This window comes from Molothrus aeneus, chromosome 21 (assembly GCF_037042795.1).
Source record: "Molothrus aeneus isolate 106 chromosome 21, BPBGC_Maene_1.0, whole genome shotgun sequence".
Taxonomy (NCBI): domain Eukaryota; kingdom Metazoa; phylum Chordata; class Aves; order Passeriformes; family Icteridae; genus Molothrus; species Molothrus aeneus.
The window spans coordinates 1,802,360-1,826,216 of NC_089666.1; the positions used below are offsets into that span (position 1 = coordinate 1,802,360).

General features: G+C 55.0%; 1 protein-coding gene across 3 annotated transcripts in view; it reads right to left on the bottom strand.

Annotated features, from left to right (window-relative positions):
• Positions 1-23,857, bottom strand: part of PAX7 (paired box 7) — a 136,821-nt gene that overhangs the window by 111,428 nt on the left and 1,536 nt on the right. For 2 of the 3 annotated variants that reach the window (XM_066563982.1, XM_066563980.1), the window contains exons 2-4: positions 22,779-23,014; positions 21,705-21,834; positions 20,588-20,716 (exon numbers count right to left, since the gene is read on the bottom strand). In XM_066563982.1, coding sequence (XP_066420079.1) covers positions 20,588-20,716; positions 21,705-21,834; positions 22,779-23,014 — 495 coding nt within the window. Of the gene's footprint in view, positions 1-20,587; positions 20,723-21,704; positions 21,835-22,778; positions 23,015-23,857 lie in introns of all 3 variants that reach the window. The other variant, XM_066563981.1, reaches the window with a different exon arrangement.

The window sequence follows — 23,857 nt, forward strand, 5'->3', positions numbered from 1 at the left end:
TTACTTAATTAATTAGGTTTTCCCATTCCTCCCCAAACGAGGGGTTGGGAATGCGCTCAGCTTTATCCCAGAGCAATCCAACCTTGGCATTGTCCCTTCTGGGGAGGTGGCACCGCTTCCAGAGCCCTGCTGAGGGTGGGAATTCCATCCCAAAGCTCACCTCGGGATAGGGATTGGGATGGCAGGGCTGACCCCAAACCCAGCTCCCTGCATTCCCTACAGAGAGGATCCCCCAGAGATTCCCCAGTCCCCAACATTTCCCTTTGCCCAGCATTTTTTCCCCCTTGGGTTGGTATTTTTCCCTTTGGTTGGTGTTTTCCCCATCTTCTGTGTATTTTCCTCCTTTTCCAGGTGTTTTTCCCCCTTTTCCAGGCGTTTTTCTCCTCCCTGCTGCCATTTTGGGGTATTTTTTGGGGTTGTTAATTCCATCAGTTCTGCCCCTGCGGCTCCGGCCCCACTCCTGGCCCCTCTCCAGGAGCTCCTTTGGGAAGCTCCAAGTCTGGATTTGGGGTCAGGAATTGGATCAGCCCCCCAAGGGAGCCCTGGGACAGTGGCTCCAGGTCCGGTGGGGCTGGAAAAGGGGGAATTTGGGGATTTTTTTGGCATTCCTTGGGGCTGGAAAAGGGGGAATTTGGGGATTTTTTGGCATTCCTTGACCCCCCTGGTGCAGCACTCGGAGCCGTCTCTGGTTAAGGACTCTGAGGAGCCATCTCTGCGAAATGATCCCAAAAAATCCCTCCCCAGGGGGAGGTGTTCCAAAAAATTATCCCCAAAATCCCTCCCTGGGGGGAGGTCACACCCCCAAGTGCCAGTAGGGTCCCCTGGGATGGGATCCATGGGATTGGATGGGATTCATGGGATGAGATCAATGGGATGGGATCAATGGGATGGGATGGGATCAATGGGATCCATTGGATGGAATTAATGAGATCAGTGGGATGAGATTAATGGGATGGGATGGGATCAATGGGATCCATGGGATAAGATAGGATCAATGGGATGGGATCAATGGGATGGGATTGGAATCATGTGATGGGATCCATGGGATATATGGGATCTATGGGATCCATGGGATGGGATCCATGGGATGGGATCAATGGGACCTATGGGATCCATGGGATGGGATCAATGGGATGGGATGGGATGGGATCCATGGGATGGGATCAATGGGATCTATGGGATCCACGGGATGGAATGGGAACATGGGGACTGTGGTGCTTGGCTGTGGGAATTGCACTGGGAATTCTCTGCCCTCACCCTCACAATTCCCTCCCTGCCCGGGTGTTTTTTGGGATCTGCACCCCTGGAAGTTGTTCCAAGGGCCAAGGAGGTGACAAAGTCACCCTTTCCCTGCTTTTCCCCCTCTTCAGACAGCAAAACCCTCCCAAATCCCGAATCTGAGCCCCTCCACTGCAAACACTCATAAGACACCTCTCCTCTCCCAAAGCTTGGTCATTTTTGTCTGAATCAAATCAAATTAATTAAATTTTGTCTGAAGTGCTCACACAGCTCCTGGAAGTTTTCTGGGAGAAGCCAAAACTGCTCAGTTCCACCCAAATTTGTTCCCTCCATCTGGGCCAGGGTCCGGAGGGGCAAAATGAGGGGAACCAAAGAGGATTTGGGGACTTTTCCAGGTTTTCCATCCCCTGCCCCTCTCCATAGGATGCTCAGGAATTTTTTCCCTCCCATTCCCTCATCCTGGCAGCACAGGGCTGAGATCCAGGGAAAGGAAAGGGAAAAGTAAAATAAAATAAACCCTAAAATCAAATAAACCCTAAATTAAAATAAACCCTAAAATCAAATAAACCCTAAAATCAAATAAATCCATCAAAGCCTATTAAGGGGAATTGTTCTGTGCAAACCTAGTTGACCACGAGGGATCTCCAGGACAGGCAGGGCCATGAATTGTGAAATGGGAAAAGGGAAAGGGGAGAAGGGAAAGGGAGAGAGGGGAAAAAGGGATGGAGGGGAAGGAAAAAGGGGAGGAAAATGGTCAGGGGGGAAAGAAAAGGGAAAAGGGGGAAGGAAATGGAGAGAGGGAAGGAAAAGGGACAGGGGAAGGAAAAAGTGAAGAAAAATGAAAGGGGAAAGGGGGAAGGAAATGGAGAGAGGGAAGGAAAAAGGAAAAGGGGGAAGGAAAAGGGAGAGGGGAATGAAAACGGAGAGAGGAAAGGAAAAAAGGGGGAATGAAAATGGTCAGGAGAGGAGGAAAAGGAAAAAGGGATGGGAGGAAGGAAAAGGGAGAGGGGGAAAGAAAAAAGAAAAAGGGGAAGGAAAGGGGAGAGGGGGAAGGAAAAGGGACAAGGCAAGAAAAAAGGGAAAATGGGGAAGGAAAAGGAGAATGAGAGAGAGGAAGGAAAAGCAGGGAGGAAAAGGAAAGAAGGGAAAGAAAATGAGAGAAGGGAAGGAAAAGGAGAGAGGGAAAGGACAGGGACAGGAGGGAAGGAAAAGGAGAGAGGGGAAGGAAAGGGACAGGAGGGAAGGAAAATGAGAGAGGGGAAGGAAAAGGAGAAAAGGATGGAAGGGAAAGGAAAGGTAAGGAAAGGAAAAGGAAAGGGAAGGAAAAGGAGAGAAGAGAAGGAAAATGAGAGAGGGAAGGAAAAGGGACAGGAGGGAAGGAAAAGGAAAGAAGGGAAGGAAAAGGAGAAAACGAAGGAAGGGAAAGGAGAAGGAAAAGGAAAGGGAAGGAAAAGGAGAGAAGGGAAGGAAAATGAGAGAGGGAAGGAAAAGGGACAGGAGGGAAGGAAAAGGAGAGAGGGAAAGGAAGGGAAAGGAAAAGGAAAATGAGAGAGGGAAGGAAAAGGAAAGAAGGGAAGGCAAAGGAGAAAAGGAAGGAAGGGAAAGGAGAAGGAAAAGGAAAGGGAAGGAAAAGGGCCAGGAGGGAAGGCAAAGGGCCAGGAGGGAAGGCAAAGGAGAGGAGGAAGGGAAGTTGGGGGTTTGTGGGGCACGCCCGCTGCCCAGAAGGAGCCGAGCGCAGCATATGGCGCAGAGAGCCGGGCCGGGGGGGCACAGCAGCCCCCCCGGGCGCCGGGGCTGTAAGGAGCTATTTATTCCTCCCCCTGCAGATGTCCGTGAATGCGGCAGGAGCAGGGGGAGCAGATCTTTGGGCTCGGGGAGGGAGAAGCAGCGCTCCTTCCTTTTACCATGCTGTTGTCTGGCTTGATCTTGTCACTCCAAAGGGCCCCATTCAGAGGTATTCATGCATCTGCCTCGGGGGGACAATGGCAGCTCAGTTTATAAACTGTCTGTCCAGTTGCCTGCGGCCTTTAGTCCTTTTGTTTTCGCCCCTCTTAATAAACTTTTTGGGGGAGTTCATCAATACGCTTGAATAGCTGATGTTCTCATTCTCAGGGAGGGGAAGAACAGAAGGGCTCGAAGGGTTTTTTTTTGGTTTTTTTTTTTTTTTTTATTTTTAACAGAGGTGGGGGTGGCGGTTTTTTTGCCCCTTAAAGGAGAAGCGAGGCTTGAAAAGCATCAGAATAAACCCGTTAAAATAAAAACAAAAAAACAAGACACAAACCCACAAAAAAAAAAAAAAAAAAAATTCGGAGTCCACCCCAAACAAAACCGGTATTGAAAAGGGACGGGGAAGTGCGCAACATTTAATTGCCCCCCAAACCCCACCCCAAAGAAATTTTCGTCCTGCCGGCAGAATTGAGACGATCCCCGACTAATTTTACAGCTCTGCCAATATCGCGGGCAGGGGGATTGGGAAGGAATTTCGGAGAGCAGCCTCATTTCCAGGGGATTTAGGGCCGGGAGCCGCCTCTGCCCTTTCCCCCTCCCGTCCCCCCTTCCCCGGCGCTCGCAGGAATCGCAGCCCGGCGGATCCATCCCCCCCCACACACGCCCCCAAATCTCCGGGAAGATCCCAAACCCCGAGTCCCCTCCGGAGCCCTCCCCTCGCCCGGCGCCTCCTTTGTAGCCGAGCCCGGGGCAGGGGGGGCGCGGGGCCGCCCCCATTTCCAAGGCACGGCCCCCTCCCCGTGCCGGCTCCCTCTGTCCTCCCTTGATTTCTCTTTTAAGAGGTTGATTTTCCTGGCAGCGCCGTCTCTCTCCCCGCGGAGGCCGCTCGGAGCGGGGCCGAGCCGCCCCCTCCCCAGCGCTGCCTCCCCGGGCAGCCCCCGGCGGCTCCCGCTCAGCGCTTCAAGGCCCTAATGAGTGTTGACAAGTTTAATGAGTTTGTTTTAAAGAGGAAAAAACTGGTCAAGTCGAGATTTCCGAGTCAAATCCATTAGGAGGATCCCATTGAAACCTCTCCCGGCGGCCCGGCCAGCGCGGGGGCAGCGCCCCAAAACGGGGAGGGGAGGCAGAAAAATCATCCCAATAAAACCCCAAAGCCAGCCCGGCGGCCGAAGGGGAGCATCCAGCGCCGCCAGAACCTGGCGGAACCTCCTCCTTTTTCTGGAGGAAATTTCATTAAAGCCCCCGCTGCGCCCCCCGCCCCCTTTTTCCCCCCGTTCCCCCCGGTTCCCCGTGCGCGAACAGCCCCGCGGAGGTCACGGCGAGTCAGGCAGTCTGACTCGGTGAACTCTGAGCCGGGCGAGCAGGGGAGGGAGAGAGGAGAGGAGGGGAGGGGGGGGTTCTCCTTTTTCAATTTCGCCACTTCCTAGGTCTCTCCATTGTTCCAATTCCAAACAGCTGCTGGTGCTAATCTTGCGCTTATTTGCAATCGGGGAGGAAGAAATACCCGCGCCCCCAGAGCGCGCCGAGATTGGCGCTGCCCGCAGAGCCCCGGGCCCGGGGGGGGACAAAGGGGAGCCGGGTGTTGAACTCGCTTTGACTCGGAGCCCTTCGGCTCCCCCAAAGCCCCAAAAATCTAAAAACGGGGCTCGCAGGTAGCGCCGCGCCCCTCAAAGCCCGAGCCGAGGGGGTTTTTTATTCTTCCCAAAGGTTAAACTCCTCCGTGCGCTCCAAGGCTGGGGGAAACAGAGCGGGGGCGAGCTGGGAGCCAAAGGAGCGGCCACAAAAGCCCGGTTGGAGGCGAACCCGGGGAGCTGCGCCCGCCAGGGCTTGGCTCGAGCTGGCTCCGGAGGATTTTATTATTTTTAAGCCGTTATTAAGAGGGGATGGAGAAATTAAAGGGCTGCAGGAACCTCGTGCCAGAGGAACCATCCCGCTGGCACGTGTGGAGGTGGGGGAGCCCTGCCCCGCTCGGGCGGCGGGAGATCCTCTTTAACTCATTTATTGCCCTAATTAACAGGGCCAGGGGTGCCGGGAAACCATTCCAGGCCCCTGGGCACCCCGAGGGAGGGCAGGGAATCACCCCTGAGCAGCAGAACCCCCCGGGAACCCAAAGCTCTGCCAAGAACCTCCAAAGCCGGACTCCCCAAATTGCCGGGGGCGGTGCCACGCGTGTCGGGGCCGCTTTTTGGGGGGGTTCCTGGCGTGCCGGGGGGAGCCCATCAGCCGCGGCTGGTCCTGCCCGGCCCGCAGCCTCTCGGGGCCTTTATTGGTTTACCGAGGTGTTAATCCGCTCACAATCGAGTTGTCTGACCACGGAGCCCCGTCTCTATTCTTGTTTACATCTAATTACGGCGCTGGAACGCCACTTCCCTTCCCACCCTCCCTCTCCCGCAGATGCCAGCTCCCATCCCAGCCCTTTCCAGCAGGTAAAACCCCCTCGGAGGATGATTCCGGCCGCCAGGAATTTCCCAGCGCTGGGAAAAGGGACTTAGGCAGAGCACGAAGGGGTTTGGGCACCCAAAAAATTCTCAGCACCCCCCAGCGAAGCCGGGTTTGGGGGCACCTCGTGGCTCCCGGTGGCAGCGGCATCCCCGAGCTCTGCTTAATTCAATTAATTCAATTAAAGGCCCTCACCCCAGGAAGCGGCCGGAGCCGCGGCCGGGCTGGCCGGAGCCGCGCTAACAAAGAGCTTTTGAGCGCGGAGGGCGCGGGGACCCCGCGTATCCCCCGCACCGGCGGCTCCGGGGTTAAACCCGCAGCGAGCTCCGCGCCTTGGCTGCGATAGCGTCTCAGCCCTGGGGCCATTCCTCTAAATCAATTTTCAAAACAATCAGTTTAGGGGCTTTTAATTAAGCTTTAAACCGGCGGTTAAAAATAGCAGTTTACTTCTTTGGGATGCAAACGAGGCGAGCGTAAAAATAAATCAGAGAGACGGGGCCCGCTGCCTTTTGGGATTCGGGGAGACGCAGATTAAACACGTCCCAAGATTACAAGGATTTTTTTTCCCCCCTTTCTTTTAACACTTATTCTCTCTCGCAGCAGCTGCTCTTTCCCTGCCAGGCACCGAACTGTCCACGGCACCGGGAACGCGGCGCCTTTTCCCAAAGCAAAGGTGGAAAACCCAAAGCTCCGCAGCCCCATCCCAGCTCAGCCTCCTGCTGAGGTTCAGCACCTTTCCCTCCGCACCATCAAACGCAAATAATAATAAAATTTAATTTTTTACAATTTAAAAATAATTAAACTCCTGCTCTCCGGCTGTGTTGATGGCAAGGAGGAAAATCCTCCGAGCGCCGCGAACCCAACCCGCTCCCCGCCAGGATGAATTTCGCTTAAAAAGCTGAATTTAGGCTCCTTTGTAGCTTTCGAACGGGTGATGCAGGTTCTGCCCTCCCTGCCGGCCTCTCCCTTTGTCTCGGAGCCTCTCGGCCCGGCCCCAGCACCTTTAAACCCCTTAAACCGGAGCGGTTTTGGGGCAGCTGGGCCGGGCGCGGCTGAACCGCGGCTCCTCGCCCCAAAAGCGGCTCCTTCAGGCCCCGCTGCGCCGCCTTGATTAAAGATTAATTAAGAGCGGCGGGATTCCTTCGGTGCGGATTTCTCCGCAGGTGACCCCGGCATCGCTCCGGGCCGGGCTGAGCGGGCCCTGTTGGGTCTGGAAACGGCGCTGGGGAGCGGCTTCTCCTCCCCGCCGGCCCCACTGAGGGTCTCACCCCTTCCCCTCGCTCCAAAACCCCAATTCCCATCCCGAATTCCCCGGCTCCGCCGCCGAGACGTTGACCCGGCTTGGGGACAAAATCGGGGTCCGGGCGTGCTCCAGCAGCGAGGCTGGGGCGGGGATTTCCCCCGGCCCCCCCAAACTTTGGGGCGAGGCTCTCGTGGGGTCACAGCGGGCGGGGTGGGGGCTCCCGCACCATCCCCGCGCCCCCAAGGAGCGCGGTTTGGGGTTTTTTGGGGAGGTTTTCCTTTTTCCCCCCTCTCCCAACAGGAGGAAAGCGCCGAATTCCTCGTGGCGACGGACAGAGAAGATCTTTTAAAAAATTCAAATGGCACCATCAGGGGGAAAAAATTAAATTAAAAAAAAAAAATATGAACAGGGGATGAGAGAGAGAGCGGGACGGGAAGGGAGAAAAACCTTTCCCAGATGGATCCGACCCTCCCCAACCTCTCTCCCGTCCCTTCCGCGCTACTTTCAGGCACTTTCCGCCGCTTTTTTCCGCCGCCGCTTCCCCGAGCATCCCCCCCCTGCTCCCGGAGCGCCTTCCCCCCCTTCAGATCTCAGCGTGTTTGCTCTTGACTTCATCCACTAAGTCAATAGTTTGGAGATGCCCTCATCCTCAGAGGCCCGAGCCCCCCGTGTCCCCTCCCTGTTTTCTGCGGCGGATAATGGCAGCCTTTTGTCGTGTAATCAAGCTCCCGAGGGGTTGGGAGACAGATATAGATTCTTGGCATTTGTCGGTGAAAATGAAAGCTGGATTAGGCAGAGGCGGCTGCACACTCCATGGTAAAGGACAACAACTATTCCCCCATTGAAAGTCCCATTCTGGTTTGGTTATTTTATCTCTAAAAGTTGTTTGTATTTCTAAAGTGGCCATTGAGGCACTTAGAAAGTGTAGCAAGCTGTAAAGCCGCGCTCGCCATGAAAGGCGGGCGCACAAAAAGGAGCGGGGTTAAGGGGAGAAAACAGAGCGGGGAGAGAAAAAAAAATAAAATAAAATAGACGGGAGAGAGGAGGGGGGGCGGCAAAAGAGTTTAAAAAGATCAAATTCGACCTGGGGAAAGTTTAAAATCGCCCAGAAAACACGCGGGGCTCCGGCAGCCCCAGAGGAGCGAGGCTGCTGCGCCGCTTTTCCCTTCCCGGCCGGGCAGGGGGGAAAATCACCCCAATATTTGGGGTTCCCGGCGGATTTGGGGGCGCGGGGATGGTTTTGGCTCTCGTGGTTGAGCCCCGATCCCAGCGCTGGGGTTTTTTATCCCTTGGGGATGATTCCAAACGAGGAATTCCCACTTTACTCCCTGGCAGGGCTCGGCCGAGCCGGGCAAAAGTTGGGGAATTTCTCCCTCTCCGCTCCGTGAACCTGGGAACGTTTTCCCTCGAGAATGGCGAAGATTCAGGAGTTCTTTTTTGAGTTATTTTTAAATCATTTCACCCAAAAAAAAAAACAAACATCCCTTGGGTTTCACCACCCGAGGTTGCGCCGGCTCTTCCTCTTTCCAAACCCCTCCCGCTGTGAATTTGGGACGGCAAAAAACCGCCCGGTTGGGTTTGTTTATTTAAACAACCCCCTCCAAAAAAATCAACAAACCGGCAAAACAAACCGTCTGTCAAAGCCCGCAAACTTTCCTCCTCCTTTTGCCGAAGTTTTCGGGCGTGGAAATCGCCGCGATCCCGCTGCGAGCCCCGCGCGGGGGAGGGTTTGAGGCTGGAAGGAGATTAAGGGGAAAAAACTCCGGGAAAATAAAGCAGCGGAGCAGCCAGGTACAGCCCAAATATCCGCATTCCCGGGGAAGGGAAGGGAAGGGGGGGGTGGGAGGAAAAAAAAAGCTTCAAATAGCTCAATTTGCTGCTTTTCAGCATCAAACGGCATCTTCTGCGGGAGTGGGGACGGAATTTCAAAATAATTAAGTCGCCGCACGGGGAAAAAAAAGAAAAAAAAAAAAAAAGAAAAAAAAAATCACGAATCCCTCTGGAAAACACCGGCGAGATAAAAATGTATAAATAAATAGAAATATTCCTAAAATCAGCACGGCCGCCGCTCCCCGGATGGTTTAGGGCCCTGCAGAGGCTCTGGTCATTAATTGAGGCTCCCCAGGGCACTTCGGGGCGGCGGAGTTTGCTTTGCCCCATCCCATGTGCGGGGCCCGATTTAAACATCGCTGTGCCCTGGGTGTCCCCTGGGTGTCCCCCGACACTGAGGTGTCCTTTGCACCCTCACCCTCTGTTTCCTGCCTTTAAAAACGCCCAAAGACCCCAAATTAATCGCGATTAAAGCGCCCGCGAGGCTCCGCGCGGGTGGATTTTTCTCCTGGAAAAACCCAAATCCTGCAGAGCTCTGGGAGTTCCCCGGGTGGTTTCAGGAGCTTTCTCCCAACTCCGAGCCAGCCCAAAACCACCCGGGTGCTTCCAGCTCCTCTCCGAAAGGAGCCGCTCCAAAAGCGGCTGCTGGAATCAACTTTCGCCCCTTAATTCCCAATAAAAATGCAAATCGGCGCGTCCCGGCCGCGGGAATAAAAACAAATGAAATAAATTCAATAAAGGACGGGGTGGCCCGGCGCGGCCGAGCTGGGGAAGGCAGCGGGGCAGGGGCGGTTTGGAAAATCGGAAAATCGCTTTTTATTCCCCCCCACCTCGGGTTTGGGCACGGCGGTTCCACCCCCGCCCCCTCTCCCGGAGATGTCCCCGGGTCGCTTTGATCCGGGGCTGGGGACAAAGGCGGCTCTGAGGGTCGGGGCCGGGGCTCCCTCGGGGCCGGGCAGCGCTGCCCGGGGTCAGCCGGGGGCTCCTTCCAATTTTAGCACCAAAAAACCCCCGAGGGGAGCGCGGGCAAAACCGAGAAGGGATTTTCCTTTTCCTTTTCCTTTTCCTTTCCCTTTCCCTCCCTCAGTCGGGCAGGGCCGGGCCTGGGGCAGGGGGCAGCGGGAAGGGGGAGAGGAAGGGAATGGGGGTAAAAATAGCGCTGAGCCCCCCCAGAAACATCCCCGGGGTGAGGGAGCGTCCTTTGGGATAAATGAGTGTCCTTTTGTAGCAATGAGTGTCCTTTGGGATCAGGGAGGGAGCCTTTTATATCAAGGATCATTCTTTGGTATCAAGGCTCATCCTATAGGATCAGGGAGCGGCCTTTGGGATCAGGGAGCATCCTTTGGAATCAGGGAGTGTCCCCTGGGATCAGGGAGTGTCCTATGGTATCAGGGAGCACCCTTTGGTATCGGAGCACCCTTGGAGGGGCAGAGCAGAATCCCTTGGTGGGGCACAGGAGGACCCTTTTGGGGCAGAGGATGAGCCCACAGTGGGGCAAGGGGACCTCAGCTTGTGGGGCAGTGGGACATCCCCCAGTGGGGCAGGGGACACCCCAAATGGGGCAGGGACACTCTTCTGTCCATGGGACTGGGGACATTCCCTATGGGGCAGGGGACAGCCCTCTATAGGGCCGCAGACACCCCAATATGGGGCGGAGGTCATCTCTCTGTCTATGGGGCAGGGGACGCCTCTCTGTGGGGCAGGGGGCACTCCGAGTGGGGCAGGACAGAGGCAGGGGACGCCTCTCTCTATGGGACAAGGGACACCTCTATGGGGCAGGGGACAGCCCCAGTGGGACAGGACAGGGACAGGGGACGCCTCTCTCTGTAGGGCAGGGAACAGCCCCTATGGGGCAGGGGACACTCCCTGTGGGACAGGGACACTCTGTGGGAGGGGGGACACCTGTCTGTGGGGCAGGGGACAGCCCCTACGGGACAGGGGGGGGACAATCCCATTCCGCCCCTGTGGAGCCCCAGTTTTCCCTCGGTTCCCCGAATCCCCCTGGGATCACTCCCGTGCAGGGGAGGCAGAGGAGCATCCCTGGGCAGGGACATTCCCACCCCTGCCCCGTCCCTCCCTCTCCCGAGGAAAACCTGGCTGGGCTCTTTGGGAATTCTTTCCCAGCATTTCCCTGGGAAAAGCCAAAACCCAACGCTCCCAAAACCTCCGCGAGCCCAAAAGCTCTGGGCGGCCACGGATTTCATCAACCAGAGAGCCCCGCCCTGCCCCACCCTGCCCTGCCCCGCCCCGCAGAAGCAGAGATACAGAAATTCCAAATAATATCCCGAATTACATCCCAAATGATATCTCAATGCTATTCCCAGTGTTATTCCTAATGCTATCCCAGTGATATCCCAGTGCTATCCCAATTCTATTCCCAAAGATATCCCAATGCTATTCCAATTATATCCCAATTCTATCCCGGTTCTATCCCATGCTATTCCCAATCCTATGCCAAATGATATCCCAATGCTGTCGCAGTGCTGTCCCAATGCTATTCCCAATCCTATTCCCAGTGATATCCCAACGCTATTCCCAGCACTATTCCCAATGCTATCCCAGTGTTATCCCAACGCCATCCCCAATGATACCCCAATTATATCCCAGTGCTATCCCAGTGCTATCCAATGCTATCCCAATGATATCTGAACGCTATTCCCAATCCTATTCCCAATGCTATTCCCAGTGCTATCCCAGTGCTACTCCAGGTGCTATCCCAATACTATTTATTGCCAGTGCTGTTCCCAGTTATATCCCAGTGCTATCCCAACATTATTCCCAATGCTATCCCAGCGCTATTCCCAGTGCTATTTCCAATGCTATTCCCAATCCTCTTCCCAGTGCTATCCCAATGCTATCCCAGTGCTATCCAATGCTATCCCAATAATATCTGAACGCTATTCCCAATCCTATTCCCAATGCTATTCCCAGTGCTGTCCCAATGCTATTTATTCCCAACACCGTTCCCAGTTATATCCCAATGCTATCCCAACACTATTCCCAATGCTATCCCAATGATATCCCAATGCTAATCCCAACGCTATTCCCAGTCCTATTCCCAACACTATTCCCAATGCTATTCCCAGTGCTATCCCAATGATATCCCAATGCTAATCCCAACACTATTCCCAGTCCTATTCCCAACACTATTCCCAATGCTATTCCCAGTGCTATCCCAATTCTATCCCAACAATATCTCAATGCTATCCCAACACTATCCCAGTGTTATCCCAACACTATTCCCAGTGCTGTCCCAGTGCTATTTATTCCCAATGCTATTCCCAATGATATTCCCAGCACTATCTCAGTGCTATTCCCAGTGATGTTCCCAGTTCTATCCCAGTGATATCCCAATGCTATTTATTCTCAACACCATTCCCAGTGCTATTCCCAATGCTATCCCAATGATATCCCAATGATATCCCAGCGCTATTCCCAACACTATTCCCAGTGCTATCCCCATGCTATCCCAGTGCTATCCCCAGCACTATTCCCAATCCTATTCCCAGTGCTATCCCAATACTATCCCAGTGCTATCCCAATGATATCCCAGTGATATCCCGGTGTTATCCCAATGCTATCCCAGTGCTATCCCAGCGCAATTCCCGAGGGAGGAGCTGGCCCCCAGCCCGCGGTCGCTCTGTCGCTCCCATTCCCGTTCCCATTCCCGCTCCCGTTCCCTTTCCCATTCCCATTCCCGTTCATTCCCGGAGCCAGCCAAGCACAAAACGCGGCCTCAGATCGCGCGGTCCCGCCAGAGCCGCGGCCGCTAATTAACGGCGCGAGCCGCTGTAATGTGATGAACTTCCCTTTGTGGGGGAGCGCTCCCGATAAGGGAGAGCAGCCGCGATCAAAGGCTCGCAGCGGCTCCATTTCCTGCAGCCGCCGCCGCCGCTTTCCCTCGCCCGCCTCGCCTTTCCCTCGCCCTCGCGTTTCGCTCCCAGCCCCTGCTCGCTCTCCCCTCGCCAGAGCGTCCCGAGGGGATGCGGCTCCCCCGAGAGCTCCAGACCCTCCCTGGGGAGCTCCAGACCCTCCCTGAGGAGTCCCAAACTACCCCGAGATGTTCCAGCACCTTCCCGAGGAGCTCCAGACCCTCCCCGGGGAGTTACAAACTACCCCAAGGAGCTCCAAACTACCCCAAGGAGCTCCAAACCCTTCCCGAGGAGCTCCAAACTACCCCGAGGAATTCCAAACCCTCCCTGAGGAGCTCCAAACCCTCCCCGGGGAGTTCCAAACTACTCCAAGGAGCTCCAAACTACCCCGAGGAGCTCCAAACCCTCCCTGAGGAGCTCCAAACTACCCCAAGGAGCTCCAAACTACCTCGAGGAGCTCCAAACCCCGTCCGAGGAGTCCCAAGGGAATGCAGCTCCCCACGAGGAGTTCCAATCATCTCCAAAGAGCTCCAAACCCTCCCCAAAGAGTTCTGAACCCTCCCTGAGGAGTTCCAAACCCCCTCTGAAGAGCTCCAAGCCCTTTCCGAGGAGCTCCAAACCTCAGGGAGGAACTCCAAGCCCCCTCCAAGGGGATGCAGCTCCCCCCTTCCAAACCCCTTTCGAGGAGCTCCGAACCCTCTCCGAGGAGCTCCAAGCCCCCCCTGTTCCTCCCCACAGCCCCGAGGGCCGTTCAAGTGCACGGACCAGTCCCAGGCGGTGCCCCCGAGCTATCGCCACCACCACCATCATCATCATCATCATCATCATCATCACATCACCATCCCCATCATCCCCTGCCCCTCTCAAACCCGGCTCCGCTGGCGGCTCCCGCCCTCCCCGCGCGCCCCCGGCCCTTCCTTCCCCGCCTTGTCCCCAACTGCGGGTGACAAATGTCTTTATAAAGTGGCATTAGTGACATCCAACTCCTTTTGTGGCGCGGCCCCGCCGAGCGCCAGCCTCGGGATGAGTCGGGAATGAGGAGGAGGAGGAGGAGGAGGAGGAGGAGGGGTTCTGGGGAGGGGGATACCCCGAGCCTCCCTCTCCCCTGCAAAGCCGCAGCCCCATCCCAAGCTCTGCTCCCTCCCGGAGCTGCACCTGCGCCTTCCAACTCCTCCATCCCTGATTTTTCCTGGGATGAGGGGGCAGGAAGGGAGGAGGAGCCCCCCAAAATCCCAAAATTGGGGTTCTGCCTCCCTCCCTGCCCCCTCGGGGCCCCCCTTGCCCCGCTCGGATCCCTCCTTTCCTGACCCTCTCAGCATCTCCTCGACCCCCCAGAAACCCCAGAGCCCAAACCAGGCTGAAGTTCCGATTTAATACAAAATAAAATCAAATCCATTTCAAAGGCGACTAAAACCGCGTGAGGAAAGGGAGAGAAAAGTGGCAGCAGATTGAAACGGGCTTTTTTCCCCCACTTCTTTTTAAGAATAATGCCCATAAATACAGAATATCCGCAAAGCCAGGTCTGCAGAGGGGCCCTGATTCGCTTTATTTTTTTTTTTTTTTTCTTTTTCTCTTTTATGGCAAACGCAATTTTCCCAAAGATCCTTCACCCTAATGCCGGAGTCCCTCCCCGCTGTTGTGTGCGCTTTAAAACCCCGCCGCGGAAATTCCCCTGAAAAATTTGGAAAAAGCTTCTCGTGGGGGTGGAATTTGGGGAGTTCGGAGAGGGGGGGTGTGAAACGGCGGCGGAGGAGGGGGAGGAAGGGGAGGTTAATCCGGGTTTAACGCCGTGATGCAGTCGCAGGACCAGGGCTCGGCTGATTGTGTTATCTCTCCCCAACATTTGGGTCTCCCATATTTCACCCAGCCAAATAGCTGCGAGGGAAAAGTGCGTATGGAGGCACTCCTGACGCCTCAGGAAAATATGTTATTAATATCTAAATAACTTCCCAATACTGTCTCTAAATCTCCCCTTCGCCACTCCAGATGATGAATTCGTTTGAAGTGTTCTCCCGTCTCATCTTCGCTCTCTCTCTCCCCCTGCTTATTTTTTTTCCCTTTTTTTTTTTTTTTTTTTTTTTCCCATACCCAGGCTTATTTCAAACTGGTAAATATCTAATTCCTTTAACCACGCTGCAGACACGTCTCTCCCCTCTCCCGCGCGCAATTCCCGCTTGGAAAAATCCTCCACGGGAGAGCGAGACCCCAGCGCGGCCTGCGGCTGCTCCTCGAGATGATTTCGGGTTAAAAGCGGGGGTTTTTGGGGGAGATCTGTTTGTTTGCAGCAACCCCTGGATCACGCGTTCCCCTCTCAGCCTCTCCTGCCTTAATTCCGGCTCTGCCCCCTCCCTCCCGGCCCAATTAGGGCCCAAACCTGGGATTAGGACGAGACCTCCCCTCTTCCTTCCTGCGCTGCTCTATGGCGGCTCCATCTCCCCCCTTCGCCCCAAATCTGCTTCCTACCCGCCCTGGGTAATGGAATCACCCCCAAATTCTGCATTAAAACCTCTCCTACCCACCCTGGCTAATGGAATCACCCCCAAATTCTGCATTAAAACCTCTCCTACCCGCCCTGGGTAATGGAATCACCCCCAAATTCTGCATTAAAACCTCTCCTACCCACCCTGGCTAATGGAATCACCCCCAAATTCTGCATTAAAACCTCTCCTATCCACCCTGGCTAATGGAATCACCCCCAAATTCTGCATTAAAACCTCTCCTACCCGCCCTGGGTAATGGAATCACCCCCAAATCCCACATTAAATCGTCTCCAATGCGTTTCCTCTCCCCTGGCCGGGGTTCCCCACCTGTCTCTGACCCCGAGATTTCCCTCCCCATTCCCCCCGCTCCAGGACGGATCCTTTTCTTCTCCCCCAAAAAGGGGGGGGAGAGAGGGAAAAGCCCCCAACCCCAGCCGAGCCCCGGCTCTCCAGCACCTCCCCGACATTCCCTCGCTCCCTGCCGTACAGCCGAGCCCCGCTCGCCGCATCCTTGTCTCAAGTTTGTTTTTTCAAACGCCTCGTGTTCGATTATTCCCGTTTATTCCCCTCTCCAGCCTTATCTCTCCTCCTCTCTTCTCTCCTCCCCGTCACACTCGATTTAGGCAGGAGTTTATCTTGCGAACATTTGCCGACTTTGTTTATGTAGCCCAGGTTCCCGTTCCCAAAAGCCACTGTTTGCCTTTGTAATTGTTATCTGTGTTTATTGTTGTACCTCATTTGTCTCAGCTTTTTTTGTGACATGTAAGCTCCGTGTGCGCCCGCATCCAGCCCCCCCTCCTCCCTCTCCCTGCATTTTTTTTTTTTTATTCCTCTTCCCCTCTCTTCCCTCTCCTCTCGGCCTGAAATATGCACAGAATAACTCAGCCTAAAGCCAATGAATTGCTTGACACCTCCCTATCTCTTCTCCTGCCCCCCATTATTAGAGCTGATCCCGCTCGCAACACTCACAAATCCCGCCTGGGCTCTGTTTGATTAGATTGCCAACCTTTGGTAATCCCTTGATTTGATGAAGTGTCTGCTCGCGGCCCCCCCCGCGCTTCTAAACACACATTTACCGAGGAGCCGCGTGTTGGTTTTTAAACCCGCGCCGATTGTTTGCCGATAAATCGGCCCCGCAGCCCCGCTCCGCTCCCCCGGCTCGGGGAACAAAGCCCGGCCCAGCTCTGGGGGTTCCCCCTTCTCTTTCCGCTCCTCCCGAGCTCCCTCAAATCGGCCGGGACCCCCCAAACCCTCCCCTCTCCTCTCGCTGCGGGCACCCAAAAACTCGGCGGGAGCAGCTCCCGGCTGGAATTGTCCCTGTGCCCCCTCCCGCACTGTTCCCCCCGAAATCAGAACCCCGACCCCGCCGCTGTTCCCCCAAAATCGGAACCCCGATCCAGCTGTTCCCCCAAAATCGGAACCCCGATCCCACCTCTTTTCCCCCCAAAATTGGAACTCCGATCTCGCTTCTTTTCCCCCAAATCGGAAACCCCCATCCCGCCGCTGTTCCCCCAAATCGGAGCCCCCGATCCTGCCTCTTTTCCCCCAAAATTGGACCCCAGATCTCAACTCTTTTCCCCTCAAAATAGGAGCCCCGATCCCGCCGCTTTTCCCCCAAAACCAGAGCCCAAATCCAGCTGTTCCCTCAAAATCGGAACCGAGATCCTGCCACTGTTACCCCAAAATCGGAACCCCCATCCTGCCCCTCTCCAGTTGCTCCCCCAAAATCGGAGCCCCGATCCTGAAGATCTGCCCCTTTTCCCCCCAAATCGGAGCCCCGATCCCGCTGTTCCCCCAAAATCAGAACCCCGATCCCGCCCCTTTTCCCCCCAAATCGGAGCCCCGATCCTGCTGTTCCCCCAGAATCGGCCGAGGGCACAAACTTGGGGGGCACAGTGAGGAGAGGAAGATGCCCTAAAAATCCGCATTTTCACCCCAAAACCAACACTTGGGGGTCCCTGCGAGCATCGCCCGCACCCCGCGGGGCTCCGGGGGTGGCAGCGCCCCCAATCCCCGCTGCTGCCCGGAATGGGGGGGACAGGTCCGGAATGGGGGGGACACACCAGAGACCCCCTCCGGGTCTGGCCTCCATTAATTCACTCCCCCCCCTTTTCTGAGCGGTGCCCCCCGAAATTTGGGGGTGCCCAAATTCCCCCCCCCCCAAGCGAGGGAGAGAGCGGCGCATCCCCTCCCTAATAAATAACAACAACCCCGAATCGTAATTATAATTATAACAATAATAAACAGCAACAACAACTCGCTCTTAACAAGGAGAGATATATATATATATAAATATAAAAATAAACATATATTAAAAAAAAAAAAAAAAAAAAAAACCCAAAGTGAAGCCTCATGAATATCCGCCCAGGGCTAGCTGGAGTGAGCCGTTTAAAGATGAAAGTGCAAAGAAATAAAGGCTCAATTTAATCTGCCTTAAAACCCTTCAACTTAACGTTTGTGCTGGGAACTCAGAGAGTGAGTACTGATTGGGGATAAATACATTTCTTAGCATGCCTTGGAGCTATTACACCCTTCTCCAACACAGCTCCCTATTCAACAGCCACAGTTTTCATTACCAGCTCTAATAAGTCTTAACATTATTAAATGCCAAGCAGACGATAGAAAGAAACAGGCGCAGGGTGGAAGCTTTCTTTCCCACTTAAAAAGAGAGAGCATTTAGGGCTGTCTTCCCCCGGCTCCCCGCGAGGAGAACCCGCCACGGAGCGCTTGGAAAAGAAAAAAAAAAAAAAAAAAAAGATTAAAAATAATATTAAAAAAAAAAAAAAAGAAAAAAGCAAACCCAAAGTTTTTCGCCCCTTTTCCCCCCGCAGCTCTCGGAGGGAGAAGTCGCGTTGGGCGCAGAAATTGAGAAAAAAAAAAAAAATTTCCCCCTCCCTCCCTCCTTCCATCCCTCCCTCAAGGCGTGCGAGGTTGGGTTGGTTTCGGTGGGAGCCACCTGGAAATGAGAATTGGGTGGAGGGAGAAACAGCTCTGAAGGGGTTTTAATTGCGGGGATGCAAAATCGCGGCGTTTGCCGGCAGAAATTGCGGGATTTTGGTGCAGAAATTGCGGTTTTTTCGAGCAGAAATCGCGGCTTTTTCGAGCAGAGATTGCGGGGTTTGCGTGCGGAAATTGAGGTTTTTTCGTGCGGATATTGAGGTTTTTTCGAGCAGAAATTGAGGTTTTTTTTCCCCCAGCAGAAATCGCGGCGTTTCCCAGCGCGCAGCCGCCGCCCGCCAGTGCTTTACAAGCGGCCTCATCAATTATCTTAATTGGGGCCATTAAAACTTTCCCAGGCGTTAAAATCCGCCGGGGCAGCGGGAAATTCGGAATTTCGGACGCTCCTTTTGGAGATGCGCAGGATCCCCCCCAAAAAAACCCCTCAAATTCACGCCGTTTTTAGGGGGGGATTTCCGCTCGGCGCGGCCATAAAAACCCGGGAATTGCGGAGAAATTGGGATTTCTGCGCGGGGCCGGGGGATTCTGCGCGCTCGGAGGGAGCGCGGCGCTCCACAGGCTCCGGCCGCGGGAATTTGCCCAAATTAGCCCCCTTTCATCCAGGAACGGGGGCTCGTGTTTGATTTGTCCGCGGCCTCACCCATGAAGGCAGAAGGGAGCGTTTTGTTTTGCCTCTTGACACGCACTTCTTGCGTGCTAATCAGGGATAAAAAGCTCCCCGCTCCTTCATTCTTATTTTTTTTTTTTTTTAATTTTTTTGTTGTTGTCGTTGTTTTGGGGGTGGCGACCGACGGCAAAATAAAAACCCAAAAACCCAACCCGCGCTTTCAAAAATAAAGATATTTTTCCCCAGCGGCGAGCCTGGATGAAAACACAACTTAACCCCCCCAAATCTCCTTTCCCCCCCCTCTAATAAAATTAAAAACACCCCGAAAGTGAGCGGGGGGAGCTTCTGGCGGACACAATGGCCCCGATTTGCAAATGAGCATCGCCCCTCTCCCAAATCACAGCAACATTTTGCAGCGTCCAACGGCTCTGCCTTTCTGCAGCAGCCGCTCCGATAATATTACAAAACTATCTAACAGCAGGGAGTTTTGAATAATTTATCTCCCTTTCTTCCCGTCCTCGGCCCTTTGTCCAAAAGTTTTTCTCCTCCTCGCGGAATTTTGAATGAGAATGGACGCGCCCTCCCTCCCCCATCCCTTTACTCCATTTTTAAGGCAGCCTCGGGTTTTTCCCCCTTTTCCCCCCCTTTCTTTTTTTTTTTTTTTTCTTTTCTTTTTTCTTTCTTTTCTTTTTTTTTTTTTTTCTTTTCTTTTCTTTTTTTCTCCGCTGTTTGCTTTTGTGGTCAGGAATCTTTTCCTTATAAAGCTTCAATAGACCCCAAGGTCTTTGTAAGTGAAGTTCATCTTCAAGGTTGGGAAAAGAGGAGGAAAAAAAAAAAAAAAGGGGGGGATCGGATCCTTTAAAAAAAAATAAAACAAAATCCCTTTTGTCACCTTCATTTCCAACTCCACTGATGGGGGCTCGGGGCAGCGTTTTCTACCCCAAAATTCCCCCCACGTGTCCCAAACTGGGGGAAATTCGGGTCTAGGGGAGAATCCCGCTCACCCCGACAGCGGCGATGCCACAAATCCCCCAAAATCTCAACTCCGGCTCAAGCCCAGCCCGTCCTCGCTTTGCACCAATTCGGGGGAAAACTGGAAAATCCCAACTCCCCTCTGCCGGGGATTCCCAAAATCGCCGTTTTCCCCCCAAAAATCACCGGTTTCCCCAAAAAAATCACCGTTTCCCCCCCAAAACCGCGCTCGTTTTATGCCCGACCGCAGCTGCTCCAAGCCCCCCTTTTTCCCTGCCGGATCTCACGGATGCTCCCCCAAAATTCCACCTTTTTTTTGTTTGTTTGTTTGGTTGGTTGGTTGTTTTTTGGCACCACGGCGCTGCCCGCACTCCAGTTCCCACCCCCAACCTCGCATTCCCAGCTGGGAAAAGTTGGAATTTTCCTGGCAGCGGGAGAGAAAACGCCGCGTTTGGGAGGCGATAACAGAGCCCCGCCACCGGCCTGGCTCGGAGCCTTCCCCCGCCTGCGCCGGGAGGATTTCCCTGGATCATTTTCCCTGGATGGTTTCCCCTGGATCATTTGGATCATTTTTCCCTGGATCGTTTCCCCTGGATGGTTTTCCCTGGATGGTTTTCCCTGGGTAATTTTTCCCAGGATAATTGGGGGGTGCGGCGCCGCTCCGGGGACCCCCCCGTGTCCCCTCGGAGCTGGCGGCTCCCGTCCTTAATTGATATTGATCGGCGCCATCGGTCACCTGTCAGCCCCGGTTCCAGGGGACCACTTAGGCGAAATCTGTTTAACAAATTCATTTACGAGGTGCCTCTCCCCCCCTCCGGCCATTCCCGGCCCTTTTTTTATGGATAATTGATCCCGAGCAAAGCACCGACAGCTCTTCCTCCTCCTGCCAGCCCCGCTCCCCGCAGGGATTTTTTTGGGAAGAGCCAAACCCGGCGGCTCTGGAGCCACCCCCGGCGGGCAGGGCCGTGTCCCCGCTGTCCCCCCTCCGGCGCAGCGGTACCTTTGTCGCCCAGGATGCCGTCGATGCTGTGCTTGGCCTTCTTGTCGCCGTCCTCCTCCTTCTTGTCGCAGTCCTCGTCCTCCTCCTTCTTGCCGAATTTGATGCGGAGCACGCGGCTAATCGAACTCACTAAACCTCGGACAGTCAAAGGCAGAAAGGCGAGTATAAGCTGCCTGCGAGGAGTGGGAACGGCCGGGAATGCCGCTCTTCTTCCCGTGGGAATGCACCTGCCACCATCGCCGAGCCCCCGCGATTCCCGAATTCCCCAATTCGAGCATTCCCAAATTGACGTCCCCACCCGAGCGCCACCGAGATGTCCCAAAGTCACCTCACAATTCCCAAATTCCCCCCAGTTCCCAAGCCGGGATGGAGCTCCGGGCCTGCTCTGGCCCCACAGAGCGGCCCCAAAACCCACAGGGACCTCAGAGCCGAGCCCCCGGACCCCAAACACGGCCCTGCAGGCAGAACTTTGGGCTCCAGCCTGGCTGCCCGTGGATCTCGGGATCTTTTGGGATATCCTGGATCTCAGGATCTAACGGATCTCTGGGTCTCTCAGGATATCCTGGATCTCGGGATCTCAGGTCCGCATGGATCTCTGGATCCATGGATCTAATGGATGCCTGGAGATTTCAGGGATCTCTAAATCTCGTGGATCTCTCTCTAAATGTCTTGGGATCTCCTGGATCTCAGGATCTCATGGATCCATAGATGTCACAGATCTCTGAATGTCTTGGGATCTCCTTGATCCCCGGATCTCCTGCAATCTCTGCCCCATGGGGACGTTGCTGTGCAGCCCCCACTGCACAAATCCCAGCGGGACCAACAGGGCTCCCCTTTCTCCCTTTGGATTTGGGGGCACCTCTGGGGGTCTCCCCCTGCCCCAGCATCCCCTCGGCTTTCCAGGGAGCTGGAAAAACCCGGGAAAAGGCCTTGGTTTGGGCTCGGTTTTGCAGCAGCCGGGGCACAAATCGCCCCCAATCCCGGGCTTTGCTCGGGGTGATTTTTCCCTCCTCCATCCAAGCAGAGCCGGGAGGGTGTTTGGATGCTCTGGGAAACCTTTCCCGCGGGATAACTTTTCCCGTGGAGCCGGGGGAGTGTGGCCAAGCTGCCTTCTCACCTGAGGGCACCGTGCTGCGGTCACAGTGGCCGTCCTTGAGCAGCCGGTCCCGGATCTCCCAGCTGAACATCCCGGGGTTCTCCCGCTTGTATTCCTCGATTTTCTTCTCCACGTCGGGAGTCGCGACCTGCTTTTGTGCCCAAGGGGCGCCGGGGTGTCCCCACGGGGAGGAAGGGAGGGAGGGAGAGCAAGGGAAAAGCGCTTTTAATTCAAAAGAAGCAGCGCAGCTCAGTCCTCCCCGGCCGGGCTGCGGGGTTTGGGGTGGAAAATGGGGCTTGGGAGCGGGGAAAGGACGGAAATAAAGCTGGGAAAGGCCCTGCTCCCCCAAATCTTAAAAGTGGGATCAGGAGGGAAATAAAGCTGGGAAAAGGCCCCGCTCCCCCAAATCTTAAAAGTGGGATCAGGAGGGAAATAAAGCTGGGAAAGGCCCGGCTTCCCCAGATCCTAAAAGCGGGATCAGGAGGGAAATAAAGCTGGGAAAGGCCCGGCTCCCCCAGATCCTAAAAGCGGGATCAGGAGGGAAATAAAGCTGGGAAAGGCCCTGCTCCCCCAAATCTTAAAAGTGGGATCAGGAGGGAAATAAAGCTGGGAAAGGCCCGGCTCCCCCAGATCCTAAAAGCGGGATCAGGAGGGAAATAAAGCTGGGAAAAGGCCCCGCTCCCCCAAATCTTAAAAGCGGGGTCTCTGAGGGCCGGGAGAGCCGGCAGGGTGGGATTGCCCTGAGCTCCGGGGAGGCGGCGCAGGGGACACTTTTTGGGGCGTTTATGGGATTTCCTATTGCCAAAGAATCCCGGATTCCCTGCTCCCCACACCCCGCCGGGATCGCTCCAGCGCGCAGCACTTGTTGCACGTGGAAGCCACAAAAAAGAAAAACACTTGAATCCATCAGCACCTCCAGCTCGGGCCCCGCTTTCTCCCCGTTAGAAACCAAAAACCACAACTTATTAAAACCTTTTCTCCCCTAAAAAAAAAAAAAAAATCCACACAAAAAAAACCCCAAAACCGCTGGGAAAACTCGCGCTGCCCCCCAAAAGAAGGCGGAATTTTGGGGCGCGGTGCCCGCAGCGCACTCACCCTGGGCTTGCTGCCGCCGATGGCCCCGGGCCGGATGGATCCGGTCTCCTGGTAGCGGCAGAGGATTTTGGAGACGCAGCCGTGGGAGACGCGGAGCTGCCGGGAGATCACGCAGGGCCGGATGCCGTGATGCGCCATCTCCACGATCTTGTGGCGGATGTGGTTGGGCAGCGGGCGCCCGTTGATGAAAACCCCTCCGAGCTGGTTCACCCTGCCCTGGCCCAGCGGGGTGGACACTGCGAGGGACAAGGTGGGGAAAAAAACCCGACCCAAAAAAAACCGGGGAAAAGTGAAATTAGAGGGGGGAAATCGGAAAATCCGGCGTGTGTTTCCCCGCACATGCCGCTTCTCTCCCGGGCTTTGGAGGTTTGAAAGAAGGGGCAAAGTCTCGCCCGTGCCCTGCGCTCCGTGCTTATCCCGGGGTTTATCCCGTGTTTATCCCGGTGTTTGTTTATCCCGGTGTTTGTTTATCCCGGCACCACGCCTGAGATTCTCCCATGGAAAGTGGGGAACTAAAAATTCCCCCCGAGACACCCCCCGTGTGTCCATCCCTGGAAATTTGTCCGGATTTGGGATTTCACACCTTGGTTTGAAACCATTCCCGGCGTTTGAAACGCGAGGAGATCCAAACCCACTCAACAAAACGCGCCCAAAACTTCCCCTTTCTCCCCCAAAAAATCTCGCTTCGATTTACGGAGCTCCGCTTTCCAACAAACTTTTGGACATCACCTCTGGAACAACCTCGGGGAGCTTTTTTGGGGTGGTTTTGGGGGGTTTTTTTGGTGGCTTTTGGGGTGGATTTTACCCCGCGGCCGCTTCGCCGCCGCCTCTCCGGGCGCGGGGACTCCTTCGCCCCCTCCCCAATTTATCGAACACCTCGCGCCGCAGATCTCGCAGATTAATACGATTTCACAGGCTGGAAATTAAAGCGAAAAGGAGGGGAGGCAGGACGGGAGGGGGCAGAACTCAGCTGGGTAATTTGCGCGAGGCTGGAGGGGGCGAGCGCCAGGCGAGGCGAGGGGGGCGGATTTTTATTTCTTTTTTTATTTTTTTTTTAGATATAATTTTTTTTTCCCCTC